Source organism: Lycium barbarum, chromosome 10, assembly GCF_019175385.1.
Source record: "Lycium barbarum isolate Lr01 chromosome 10, ASM1917538v2, whole genome shotgun sequence".
Taxonomy (NCBI): domain Eukaryota; kingdom Viridiplantae; phylum Streptophyta; class Magnoliopsida; order Solanales; family Solanaceae; genus Lycium; species Lycium barbarum.
Genome location: NC_083346.1, coordinates 4,824,450 through 4,839,027, shown reverse-complemented (window position 1 = coordinate 4,839,027; position 14,578 = coordinate 4,824,450). Strand labels below are relative to the sequence as shown.

General features: G+C 31.9%; 2 protein-coding genes across 3 annotated transcripts; one reads left to right on the top strand and one right to left on the bottom strand.

Moving 5' to 3' along the window:
* Window positions 1-1,104: 1,104 nt before the first annotated feature.
* LOC132614634 (AP2-like ethylene-responsive transcription factor AIL6) lies at window positions 1,105-7,088 on the top strand. Of its 2 annotated transcripts, XM_060329127.1 has the most exons (10): window positions 1,106-1,481; window positions 1,625-1,816; window positions 2,514-3,075; window positions 3,182-3,264; window positions 5,245-5,253; window positions 5,364-5,452; window positions 5,583-5,656; window positions 5,737-5,787; window positions 6,081-6,157; window positions 6,256-7,088. In XM_060329127.1, exons 2-10 carry the CDS (start codon window positions 1,666-1,668, stop codon window positions 6,714-6,716), a joined length of 1,557 nt encoding a protein of 518 aa, XP_060185110.1. In that variant the 5' UTR covers window positions 1,106-1,481; window positions 1,625-1,665; the 3' UTR covers window positions 6,717-7,088. The 2 variants fall into 2 exon arrangements, with proteins under 2 accessions (XP_060185109.1, XP_060185110.1); XM_060329126.1 differs by having other exon boundaries at window positions 1,105-1,816.
* A 5,057-nt stretch (window positions 7,089-12,145) lies between these two features.
* LOC132613791 (uncharacterized) lies at window positions 12,146-14,377 on the bottom strand. Its single transcript, XM_060328018.1, has 2 exons — window positions 13,879-14,377; window positions 12,146-13,019 (listed from the first exon to the last, which is right to left on the bottom strand). The coding sequence occupies exons 1-2, from the start codon at window positions 14,202-14,204 to the stop codon at window positions 12,710-12,712; spliced, it is 636 nt and encodes a 211-aa protein (XP_060184001.1). The 5' UTR covers window positions 14,205-14,377; the 3' UTR covers window positions 12,146-12,709.
* Window positions 14,378-14,578: the final 201 nt, after the last annotated feature.

Below are 14,578 nucleotides of genomic sequence, written 5' to 3'. Positions count from 1 at the left end.
TATCTTAATTTTTAATTCTTAATTAGACTTTTAGTTAATTCATAGAATTTGTTATGTGTCTCATTGTTATTCACTTAAATTTATAACTTCCCTTATAGTAGGTTTTTTTCTTTCTTTAGTCTTTTTTGTTTGAAGTTGGCATATGTTAAGCAAACAAATCTATTATTAAGTGCAAAAATTTTACACTAGATTTTAGTCGATTATCTTAGAAATTTTGAAGAAAGTGTAAGTGTGATCTAATTTTCTCTTTAACTCATCATAGATAATCTATTATGTTGCTTTTTACCATTATGCATTTTTTCCAAAACGCTCCTTAACATCTTCAAAAAATGACTGAAATCCCTAATTTATCGACGAGTATTCCTTATCATTGTTCAATAATTTCAACATATTCTAATAAGAAAACAAACTTGCTAAACGTGGACGTATCTTGACGAGCTCCGTTTCCACGTTTTTATCGATTTATCAGCTTTTATTGTCGTTTTCCTGATATATCGGAGAAGCTGCATCTTACACGTGTAAGTTAGTTTTAGTCAATCCCAAACTTCTATAATTTTAACACCGTTATAACTCAGTACACGGGGATCTTAGCAGGTCTATTGGTTAGCTACCTAAACTTTCACCTTATTGGTAAAAATTCGATTCCTCGTCTCCTAATCTCTTTCCCTTTCCCGTACCCCACCTCATGTAATAAAAAACATAGGAAAAAGCTCATTTTAGAATAAAAAATTAAGTACATAATTTATTTTGTGCAATAATAAAAAACATATTTAATTTATTTTGTGCAATAATAAAATACATATTCTAGTGAAATTTCAATTCAACATATTCAAATAATTATCTCTTAACCTAAAAAAAAAAAACAATTGTCCGCCGGCCCGGATTCTACGCGGCCTTGTTTCAGACATATTTTCTACTGCGCAGTACCAAAAAAGTCACTGTTTCCTACCCACGCCCTCATATTTACCACTTACTATTTAATTCACCCCCATTATTTTATTAACATCACTTAAATAGCCCCTTTACTTTTTCACTTTTTCCCCCAAAAAACCTTTCTTTTTCCATAGTTTCTTCAAATGTGTCCCTCTGATTTTACGCCGAATGGCAGCTGAAACCGCTCTTTGCTCCCATTATATTACACCACATGCTCTTCAATGATCTCTCTTCTTCTTTTTTCTCTCCAAACTTCATTTATAACTTGAAACAATTTTCTCTCTTTCATTCATTAAGTTTTTAGCTTTGCTTTAAATTTGCATGCTTTTTCTCTCTTCTTTTAAGTCTTTTTTTCAAGAACCACTTTTGTCCTTCTAGTCAAAAGAACAACAAGAAGTAGAAAAGAAAAGAAAAGAAAAGAAAAGATCTTATTCTTACTTACATATATATATATAAACAGATATATCTAAAAGTGTTTTATGTTTTAAAACACCTTTTTTTCTGTTTTTTCTCAGCTTGATCCTTAATGGGTTGATGATAAGTTTGAGGTATAACTCAAGTTTGATTTTTTTTCTTCTCTAAGTCGGTTTTGGGTTTTTGGGTTTTTGGGTATTTAGATTTTTAGTTTTCTTGTTTTTTTTTTAAGGAGTTTTTTAAGGTTCTTGATTTTTTTTTTCTTTAATGGCACCAGATAACAACAACAACAACTGGTTATCATTTTCTTTGTCTTCAATGGAAATGTTGAGCTCTTCTTCACATCATCAGTCTAATTCTATGCTTCATCAATCCAACATGAAACTTGCTCATCCAACTAATTTTGATCTTGGTCCTACATCAGCTGACTCTCATAATTACTACTTTGCTGATAACTTCTTTCCTCATGGTAAGTTTGCATTTTTTTCTCATCACTTTTGTTTTTTTTTTCATTTTATCTCAAGATGGTATAGTAGAAATGATAAAAAAGATTCCATCCTTAATCAGAGTTCTCGGATTTTTCAGCTATGGCATCTAGTTCTTTTAAAGTAGAGACTAAAACCCCATGTCAGGCATTTTTTTCGATGTGAATTCAAGATCGTCTAGCCAGTAAATTTCAAAACTTAAGGAATATATATATATTCATTCTTAACCAGATTTTTCAGAGTTTCAACTATGTAAACTAGTTTTTTACTAAGTAGAAAGCTAAAAATCTAAAAAAATTTCTGTGTGAATCTAAATTAGTCGAGCCGCGGATTTTGAAACGCAACATAAATGTGAAATGACAGTTTTAAATGAGGTTCTTTCTAAAGTCTAACTATTCATTTGTTTGTTGAGGAAAAAAAATGTTAAGGAAAAAGACAAATAAAATGCAACCGTGTGTGTACTAGTAATGCTGTTTCAGTTACTGCTAAATCATTTTTCATTCATCATCACCTTTTATTTAACAGACTGTTTTAATTATTTTCATTTTCAAAAACTAATTTCTAGCTCAGCAAGGTACAAACTTTTGTTCTTATATACAAATAAAACCAATACTTGGCCACTAAGTTTAGCTATTTGTTTTCTTTCTTTGCTCATTTTTTTTTTTCACCATTGTTATGCAGGTTGGTCTAATCAAAAACCACAAGTGATGTATTCTGAAGGTGAAAAAGAAGTTTTAGGACTTAACATCAATGGTGACTCATCAATATTTCAAAACTTTATGGACTCAAATCCACCAAAGCTTGAAGATTTTCTTGGTGGTGACTCATCATCACTGACTCAAGACTCATCATCATTGACTCACATCTATGAACAACAACAACAACAAAATGGTTCCCAAGCTTATAATAATAGCTTTAATAATGAGCATCAAGATCTCAAAAATATAACTGGTTTTCAAGCTTTTTCAACTAACTCAGGTTCTGAAGTTGATAACTCTGTTGGTACTGAGTTTGGTGGTACTGAGTCTTGCAATGAGTTAGGTTATTCACAGTGTATGGTGAATAATAATAATGTTAATGTTGGTGGTGGTGCTTTGTCATTAGCTGTTAATACTAATGTTAATCAGTACTTAGAGAAAGAAAAGGAAAAAGAAAAAGCTATTGTTGCTGTTGTTGATGAGAGTTGCAAGAAAGTTTCTGATACTTTTGGTCAAAGAACTTCCATTTACAGAGGTGTAACAAGGTATGAACTTTTTTTTTTTTTTTTTTTTTGAAGTTTGTTTGATATTTTAGTAGATTTAGATGAAAAAATAAGCGGGGTTTAATTTTCTTGATTTTTTTTTTTGCAGACATAGATGGACAGGAAGATATGAAGCTCATCTATGGGATAACAGCTGTAGAAGAGAAGGCCAAGCAAGAAAAGGGCGTCAAGGTAGTACAAAAATAACCCATTTTTTTTAATTGCTTTTTTTATTCAATGTTTTTATTTAATGTGGAGTGTGAAAAGAAAGTTGCATGCAATTGAAAGGATAAATACTGAAAAATTAAAGGGGTTCAGATTTTTCATCGGAGGGGGTATTTTTCTTTCTTTCAAATCAATAAGCTTTTAGGATGATTGATTGAATGATTTGAATACAAATGTTTGCAGTTTTGTGTACTTTTTGGTGTTTCTGATATTGTGTCTTCACTGCAACAAATTTCTCTGTGCTGCTGCTCCCTACTCTATATACTATTTGTACTTTTGGTAATTATTTTATCGTTGTTTCCTATTATTCTTTCAAGTGATTTTTGATCAGATAGGCCGTCATTTTTGTTCATGTTTTTGGTGTATGGTCTTTGTTGTGTTCTGAAAAAATGTTATTGATATTTCATGCTTTGTATGTTCATTGTGCACCACCATAGCTTAAAGGTACATTCTTTATCTGGCGAAAGTTGAAAAAAGTTTTGGTAGTGTAAATTTTTTTTTTGCATTATTATATCACCTAAATATTGAGCAACTGAAAAATGAGTCATAAATATAGCGCGTATAGCGGTGAGAGTATAGCGAGTGATGAGTTTGTGTTAGGGCTACAGACAAAAATATCGAGAGAAGGGTGGAAGAGCGACTCCGTTATTCACCGTGATTCAGGCCGTATACCATTGACTTTCGGGGATTTCTTGTTTAGTAGAATAAAATGACATGAGAGTACGCGTGACAAGTGGTTTAGACATTGCAGACACGTTTCAAGTGTAGAACGGTAGAGGGTAGACTCATTATTTACCGAGGTTATCGGAAATTTCTGTCCAAGAAGAGAAAATACTTAACATGTTAAAATACACTAATAATGTAATAAAAGTTATTGTCATGTATGTATCTGAAATAAATTAAATTCATCTGAAAAATCCAGCGTCTTCAAGATTTTGTCCAGAAGTTATTCTACTTCTTTATCCATAGATTTTTTTTCCTGTTAAGCAGCATCTAAAATGACTACACCTTCTCTTTTACCTTTCCACCCTGAGAGTACACATACATCAGCTAGTGTAGTATAGACAATAGCTAGCTTCTGGTACTCTGAAAATGTATCAGATTGCTTTTAACTTTTGCTTTTTTTCCTCTTTCATTTCATGGGCCAGTGCCTCTCATTTAGTTTGACCAAAAGGGTGTCCAGTCTCATTCCCCACATGAAAATTTAAATGAACTCCCCACCAAATTCTTTGTACAGTTCTTTAATGTTGTACATGCATTAGCCAGCTTTCGAACCAAGGGAATGATAGATTTGACAGATTAAAGAATTGTTTATCTAGATAGAACTTCAATGTCAATTTGTCCTTTTTGCACTTTCACTTCCTAGAATTAGTGAGAATCCAAGTGCTTAGTAATTCTAGTTGTAATGAAATCTTGATAACTTCAAATTATTTTTAATGAAATCTTGGAAGCTTCAATTCACAAGTCCATGATCCTAATAAGCAGGAGCTGGAGGAAGTTACGGGTTCAGCAGGATCCATTAACTTTGGTCAAAGTCTTGTATTTTTGTTTAAAATTCCACTTTATATATATAAATAATTTATCCATAACCCAATAAGCTGTTTAGAATTTAGAACTCAAAAATTCAATTTTAGTTTTGCCTCTATTATATACTATGAACAAAAACATGTTCAACTTTTTCCTGGTTGGGCAAGACACAAGTCACCATCTCTTTTTTTTTTTCTTTTAGTTAACTATATGTCACTATCTTGCCAACCTACAAAAAGGATGTACAAATGTGTAAAAAGCTTAAGCATGCTGTTTTGTTTATATCTTTTTCCTTTTCCCTTTAAACACTTTTATGCTAGAATCTTGACTAATATTGTCAGGCTCATAATCTAATGTTTTTACTCATTTTTCTTCATGAAATGGCGGTATTGCTTTCTTGCTTATCCGATCGGTCTGCAGTGTACTTGGGTAAGTTTATTCAATTCTTTTCAAGTCCCATAATTCCCTATAGATACATATTTTTCAAAGTTGGGCATAAAGTTGAGATTTTTATATTTGGAAATTTGTGAAATGTATAGGTGGATATGACAAAGAAGAAAAAGCAGCAAGGGCATATGACTTGGCTGCCCTGAAGTATTGGGGTCCCACAGCTACCACCAACTGCCCTGTAATATATTATATATATACACCTTTTATTAATTTTTTCCTGTTGTTATGGGCATTTCAATTATTGCATGGAAAGGGACGTAACCATGAATACAGCTTGAGTCTAAACTTGGTTAAAAATTTATTTTCAGGTTTCCAATTATTGTAAAGAACTGGAGGAAATGAAACACATGACTAAGCAAGAATTCATTGCCTCTCTAAGAAGGTTGGTGTGCTCTATATTTTTTTCATATGATAATTCCTGTTTCTATCAATTATTCTCATCGATATTCTCGTAAATATCAGGAAAAGTAGCGGGTTCTCTCGAGGAGCTTCGATATACCGCGGGGTGACAAGGTACCAAATTTGTTGCTAGCAATTATTTGCCTAAATTATTGGTGTCATATCACATTCGACGGGTTCGTTGAACCATGATTTTGGACACAATACATGTAACAGAAGTTACTAAAATGTCAAAACAAATATTGAATTTTGAGCCTATAATATTAAAAGCGGAATGAATTCGATAAGAACCTAAAAAGTTTGTACCCATCAAGGTTAAAATTCTCATCTGTACGATGGGTGACTTTTATATCGTGATTCATTAGTTGTGAATTTGTGATGACTAACAATTTTAATGAACATTACAGGCATCATCAACAAGGCCGTTGGCAAGCAAGAATCGGCCGAGTTGCTGGAAACAAGGATCTTTACCTAGGAACATTTGGTATATTCGTGTTCTTAATTCCGACTGTAGCACAAACTATATGAATTGAATTAACCATGTCTTAATATTAATCAATATCGGTATTAAATTGTCAACAGCGACTGAAGAGGAAGCAGCAGAAGCGTACGACATAGCAGCAATAAAGTTCAGGGGAATGAATGCTGTGACCAATTTCGAGATGAATCGATACGATGTCGAAGCCATCATGAAAAGCGCCCTCCCCGTTGGTGGGACTGCAAAGCGTCTGAAACTCTCCCTCGAGTCTGAGCAGAAATCATCGTCGAGCAATCAGTTGACTCAATGCAACAGCAGCAGCAGCAACAATAGCAGTAGCAATAACATCAATTTCGGGGCAATGCCACCTGTCTCTGCTATCCCATGTGGGGTCCCATTCGACACAACCACCCCAGCTTTCTATCATCACAACTTCTTCCAGTACCTCCAGTCTGGCAATGCAGGTGGGCCCGATGCTTCCGGTAATGTGACTACAATGGCAGGTACAATGCCGTTACTGCCCTCGGCTGCTGAGCTCTTCATCTGGCCTCACCAATCCTATTGACCACCATAAAATGGATAGCTAGCTAGCTATAGTTCGACTAATTAGCAAAAATTCGACTCTGCTAATATGTTAATCGTCTATTGTTTTCATGCTGACCCTTTCTTTTCTGACCCGCGAAAGAAGTTTAGTGTAGTGTTTAACCGGTTCTGGTCAGGTTCAAATGTTGTAAAGTACCTTTAATTCAGAGACTTATAAGTAGTAGATGCAACGTTGACAGGGTATTTAGGGAGCACTCATTGTGGAAAAATTTTGCTTTTCTGTTTTCTAGTTTCCTCATCTTTTTTGAGTTGCTCCCTAGAACCATATGAACTTGCTGGACTTTCTGCTGGTTGAATTAACATAGAAAAAAAGAAAATGATATAAAGCTCTTTACATTTTGCAGTAAGTCTCTATTTTTTGCTACGTCATTTTTTCCTTCAATAATGTTGGAACTATTAATGTATGATGACTATAAGTGGACTATGGATTGTGACTTCGTGTAGGCTAGCCAGCTGTGTGCAATGCAGCTGGAATGGCAAAAGAATGGTAATTCCAAAAACAAAAAGGATAGAAATCTGGTCTTTGTTAATGATGGTGGCCAAATGACTACAGTTTCAAGTTATAGTAGGAGTAGCCTCTAATTTTCCACTATAATGTCAAGCTTTTAGGAACTGTTTTCACATCAAGTTCTTTTAGGCATTGATTTTTCGCAGTATTATGCGTTTTCTATAACAACGTTTCGGTATAGCAACCAAAAGTATATGTGGACAGACGATGCTTTTGTAGAATTGTTTGGCTCCAATATGTCGACTATTGAAGTTTAGTATCTACAAATACTGAATTGGCCATCATCGTATACAAATGCCAAATCTTAATATCTAAAATACCTATGAAATATTAAAAACACAGAGTAAAAGCACAATTTTCGCTCACAAATCCTTGACTTCTACTGAGAAGGATTCAAAAACACTTTTTGAACTTCTATGAAGATATGCTTTTTGTGAAAAAAATTAATTCAACTGAATTTTGTCTTAATGCCTATGCGGTGAACACAATATTTTGCCCTTTTCGGCAAAAAATAGGTAAACGAGATAGCTACTGAAGGCCAGGCAGCTAGGAAGAAGTGCAACGAAGAGAGTCATTGATACTAGCATATTGGAAGATTTGCCATAATAACAAAGAGTGGCAACAATAGTATTAGTTTTTCCTCTTGATCGGATTTATAATCGTGATTTCCATAATCAAACTAAAGTTTATCAAAGAACCATTAATAACACTGAAAGGGAGCCGCCAAACCAACCAGTTATGCCTGACATGGGAAATTGATGCATAAGAATGTTTGTGATCGGCCTATATCGTCTTTCTTATGTATTTTTAGTTTTAAAATTTTGTGACTCTTTCCAAAATAAAGTTTTTGAAATGCTAGATAAGACGGGTTAAAAAGGTCCTCTCATTAATATTATTATTTTATAAAATGTCCTCTCAGAACAAGCAATACCTTACCCTAACCAAAAGATTGAAATGAAATGGCATATAGCGAGTTGACATCTTGTTGAGATTGCATTTTGAAATTTTCAGCATGGAAATGATGGATATTATCAACCTCGTCAGGCTAAAAGTCATATACGTAGCACCAAACTTAGAAAAGTTGATGGCCGTAATATATACTAGTTACATCATAAGGTTTTTATATTTTGTCAGTTAGAAACCATACCTTGCCCCATTTCTCCCAGTGGTTTTACAAATAATGAAACTAACACAATATATTATTGGAAATGACATAAAGACAGAATTTGTTACCTATTGGTCAAAGACAGTTTTGCCCAAAGTTTTCAAAATGAACTTTTTTTCTGGAAGTAAATGTTGGGCTGCTAAAATGCAATATGTTACCGGATGAGTGAAATGTTATATTCAAATATATGTGAAAAATTAAAAAAGATCATATACACAACAGAAGGTGCAAGTAGCAGACATCGAGGATAAAATGACAGAATATCGCTTGAGCTGGTTTGGTTATGTCCTGCGTCGACCTCCAAATTTACTAGTTTGTAAGTATGGAATCACGGTGAATAAAGGTGCTGAAGCGAGACGTGGTACACCTAATATCATATGAAAGAAATTTATCTCGAAAGACCTACAATCTCTTATTGTACACCTAGCGAAAAATGGGGCATAATGAAAGAAAAAAGATCTATATAAGTGAAACCAATTAGTTGATAATTTGTTTAGAGTTAGCACATTTATATGTTTTCTAGGAGTCTTATTAGAATTTAGGGAAAGTCACACAAATACAACTTTTTCAAATGGTAATTAAAAAGATTACAACTACTTTCAAAAAATTACATAAATACAACTTATTCAAAACTTTAACTTCTTAATTATAAAAATACAACTTTTTACATTCCTAAAATATCAATAACACTTAATTTTAGGAGTTACTACCATTAATGCATATCCACTTTTTACTTTCTCTTTCTTTCAAAATCATTAGAATGTAATTTTCAAAATAAACATACCAAAATCAACTTCAAATACCATATTCTGTCTACCGTTTTAAAAAGACTTTTTTTTTCTTTCATTTCCTCCTTTTTATTCTTTTTTTTTTTAATTTGACTTGATAATGATTTAATTATTTTGTTGTGACTAAAAGAAATTATTTGAATATATTAATATTAAGAAAAGTACATGAAAAGATATGATATATGGAAATATGGTATAAGAAATGTCCATGAAAATATACCTTAGAAAGTATATGGTATATTCAAATAGGTATATTAAACTGAAAAGAAGATGACAAAATGTTTGTGAATATAATAGTAGAAATTAGTAAATTTAATTTTGTATATTATATATGGTACATAATATAATAATATTATTTGTGTATATAGTATATAATATTACGATATACCTAATATATGAATATATTACTTCATGTGACAACCAATTGTACTCTACAATAACATATAAAGTATACAATATACAATATACAATATATAGATAGAATAATATAATTACTTATGGATCACCACTAAAATAGGATCTTAATTAATAATTGATACCCCATCCCATTAAACTTGGCTTCCTTTCCGCCATTGCATATTTACTATTCAATTTTTTTCTCTCTTTTCCATGAAATAGGAAAATCAAATCAATTAAATTTATATTTGTATATATTTAATATAATAAACACTATATGCCTAATATATACAATAACGTATGTGGTCAAAGATATATCTATGTATAATAGATAAAATACTTTTTGTTTAATATACATAAGAAATTATTTTATATATAGTATATACTAGTTAATATATATAAAAAAATAATATTATATAAGTATATAATAGTGAAATATACGTATATATAAGCACAAGAATATATATACTTGTTCAAGGAATTGTATAATATATATCATATACACAGTAGTATACTATTTTATGGATTAATGCTAGCTGAGTATAGCGGGATGTTTAGAAAAGTAATTAATGTGTTTCGATATGTATTTAATTTGGTTATCACTAATATAGGAGAAACTCCTTATTATTAGCCTTTTATTCATAGCAACATTTTTTTATTTATGGTATAAAATTATACATATACCCTAAATATAGAGTATATATTGTAGATTATTTAATTTAATTAATAGTTGTAGATTATGAAATATTTTACTTATTTACTTGTATCTATGTGACTTTCCCTAGAATTTACTAGTTTCGCGAGGGTTGCTAAGTCCGGGCCCAAACTCTTAACATTTTAACTTTCATTGTTAATGAAATTATTTACTTCAATTCAGATGCAAAGCAAGGATTTGGATTTTTTGAGTTCTGAATTCTATTTTCTTTTAAGTTATTCAATATTAAATTAATAATCTATAGACAAATACAAAGTATGTGAACCTAAGCTACCAGATTCGATCTAAACTCTCGCCGACACTCTAGCTCCGCCCTGCTTGTGGCTCATTGTGCGCTAAACTTAAACTCATTTCTAATAATGTGTTTTATTTTCACCTATATTAATAAAACTCACGTTTTCATCAACTAGAATCATCTAACGCAATTAAAAAAAATTCATTAACTTCAAATATATATTGCAATAAATATAATCTTAATTTAGAATCTTTACACAAATTAACCTAGTGATCCTATAAAAATATTAGTAATTAAAGTACATTAGTAAAGTAAAATAGTTTTAAAATATATTTGAAAATATTTTAGGATAAAAAGCGTATATGAGCTCACTAAAGAAGCAAAATATTGGACAGTTTTAAGGATGAAACTATTGTAATACCTAATAAATGTTTTAGTTGTAATGGAAAATTTGGCTCCAAAGTTACCCAATTTTTACCTGAAAGTATAAGGACAAAAAATATATATTCTCTCCGTCCCAAAATATAAAGACAATTAGACTAATTTCGAAGCTAAATTAAGTTGGATTAATTAATATTTTAAAATTTAAACTAAGATAGTCAAAAAAAAATATACGGAAAATACTATAAATTGCAATTTCCTATCAAGATAGTGAAAAGATTATTAATATTTGTTAAAATTTATGTAATTTGACGCCTAAGAAGTGAAACGTAACAAATATTTTGAAATAAAGGAGTGAAAAATGATTTAATAAGGAGCCAAAAAAAATTCACAAAAAGTCACTATTATATTGAACAATTGCAAAGGCCCAAGTGGAATAAAAAATGATGGTAAAACTGAAAATATGTAGGGAAAAGTAATAGCAACACCAATTATACAAGGGTCTAATGGATTGTCTTAGAAAATAAATGAGGATAAAAATGAGAACAAAGAAAAGAACAAAGCCACGTGTAGAAGCTTCATAAGATCAAAGTTCAATGTGAGGACTACAAAAATCTTTAATTCCCTCTTATATATAGTTATAATATAATATACAGTACTACTAGGAGATATAAGAACTTCGACTACTTTTATTTTTATTTTATATATATTTTTTTAAGTGAGCATGAATGGAACCATATGATTAGTAAGAATTCATAATTGTTATCTTTCAAATATCATCTTTTTTATATCCAAACGCATTTTTTACGTGAGCATGAAGGGAACGATATGATTAGCAAGAATTCATAATTGTTGTTTTTCAAACATCATCTTTTTTACATCCAAACGCCTATTTAATTAAGGCGCAGTTGTTGAATCCAACTCCCTCTTTTAGGCCATAAAGATTTTATTTTTATTTGTAAAGTTACGTAAATATCACCCTTGAAAAATAACCATTATAGATAATGTTCAAGTCTAATATTTGCTCATATATTTATCAACCTTATAGACATAAGATTAGATTGTCGTTAAACATTTGCAATAACTTGCAAAATCTTAAACTCTGATACAAAATTTGTTCAAGAGAAATTTTTAAACCGTGACCTAAAAAGTCCAAAAATTACAAGAGAAATAAAAAGAAGATTATTTACTAAAAAACTACTATTCTTTTTTGATAAATAAACATTTTATTGATACCAAAAGTGAGAGTTACGAATCCAAGTAGGCATTTCTCAAACTAAACAACCAAGCTCTTCACAGAGAGTTTACAAAGAGAACAACTCAAAACTAAAGCAGAAACTAAACAAAATAATAGAGACTCAAACAATTACAGAGACCATCTGAACAATCTAATACAATAACTGTCTAGGATCACCCTAACGTTATATCCTGAGTTCCTTGCCTTTGAGTGTGTATATTTCTCTGCACACTTTGTCAGCTTGGTAGATATTGTTCTGGGACCTGATACCATTCCTTTCTCTCCATATGGAAGCAATACACAACTGATAATTGCTCCTTGTCCACTATTCTTCTTTGCCCAAGAAGAGGCCCATTACACTTTACCTTGCTAATCTCCAATATTGAGCCTCTCATCAGTACAAATTATCCAATATTGCACTAAAAAGCTAGTATCTTGAATAATCACAACTTGTGAAAAATACATCATCTGAAACCAAAAATATACAATATTGAGCCTCTCATCTATACGCGACGAGTAAACTGGGCTAACTATCTTAACCGGCCCAAACCTTCACGGGCCGCAATCAAATCAGGCTCAATCCTTAAAGCTTCTTCAAAAGCATTATGGGCCTCAACTTTCAAGCCCTTAATCTCATAACACTGACCCAACAAACAAAAGGCCTTAGCTTGATCAGAACAACTCAATTTCACTGCCTCTAAAAGGTCCATTATAGCCGAGTCAACTCGTCTTTTCCGATTCAACGCCACCTGTAACTCGGCCCGTTTAAGCAATGCATCGGCTCTCTCTCCGCCGGACAACGCCTTCACTGCTGGCGGAGATAGGGCGGAATCCAACGACCTTAAAGCACCAATTTTGTTTTTTAGCAATCGAATTTATGTCCAGTGGGGATAACAAAAGCCATACATGGCATACGAGTATTATGATGCAAAAAAATATAAATTTATTTATGTGAAATAGTTCCTCCCTCCATCTCAATTTATATGACACGTTTGACTTGGTACAAAATTAAAAAAAAACGAAAAACTTTTTAAAAGTTATAGTCTAAAATAAGCTTAGACTCGTGGCTATAAATTATTCCGGTAAAAAAGAAACTTTAAGATTCAGTTACTTTTAATTATAGAAAGGTGACATTTTTTTTTTAACAGATTACAAACGAAAAGTAAATTGGGACAAGCGAGTACTCCCTCTTTTTCAATTATCTGTCATGATTACTAATAATAGTTGTTTTAAATTATTTGTCCTTATAAAAATGCAAGACATAATTAATCATTTTTCTTCATTTTATCTTTAGTTGAATTGTGTAATTAATGAAGATGAAACATAATTAGAGTTAATATTTAGTGAGGAGTTATTATAACTTAGACATAATTAGGTAAAGTTAGTCAAATACCCTCCTAATTAATACTCCCTCCCTTTCAAATTATTTGTTGCTTTTTTATTTTTTACAAACCCCTTAAAAATATTAATCAGGAAGAGTATTTGACTAACTTTAATCTTATTTTTATCTAACTTATAACATCTCTATTAAATATTTAATCTATTTACGATAATAAAATTCTTCTAAGGATAAAACAAGGAAAACCTAATTAATTATGCCTTACATTCTAAGGATAAATTGAATAGTGTTCCTCCGTATTAGTTACAGAGGGACAAAAATTAAAGAGCAACACAAAATAGGGACATAAGTTTGAATTACCTTAAAGCAGCGACTTTATGGCCCATTAAATCAAGCGATAGGGCTTTAAGAATATGGGCCGCTGGATCTTTGGGCTCGATGGCTAAAGCCTTATCAGCTTCACCGGCGGCGAATTTAGCAAGGTTGAAGGAAGTTGTTTTGCTCCGATTAGATCGTGCTCGAGAGAGGAATTGGGCTCCTTTTATGAAGTGACAATGGGCTTGGTTAGTTGATCGGTTTTTTGTTCGGAGTCGGGTTAAAGCTTGTTTGGGGAAATTGTACATAGCGTAGAATATTCCCAGTGTGAATAGAAGGATAGCTAACTGAATTACGATGTCTGTTTCCATTTTTTTGGAGTGTCAGCCAAACAGTGACTAAGCTCTTCGAGACTGAATCCACTGGTAAATGGTAATTGTACATGTTCTCTTTTTTTCTTTTTTAAGTTTCGGGTCGTCTGGATTATACTGGAGGCCCATGGTTAAATGAGGGCCCATTTCTGGAGCTACTTTTCTTTTGGGGTGGGTGGGCGTGGGCGTGGGAGTGGGGGTGAGTTTGGCAGGCAGAAAACAGCAGTTTAATAATGCTTAGTAGTCCAAAATCTGGTTTTACGTTGGGTAGATCTAGAGTCGGATTCAGAATTTAAGTTCTATAAGTTCAATCTAAAAAATTAGAATGGTGTTAAATGGCCACACCAATTTGATCAATTTGGTCACACTTATGT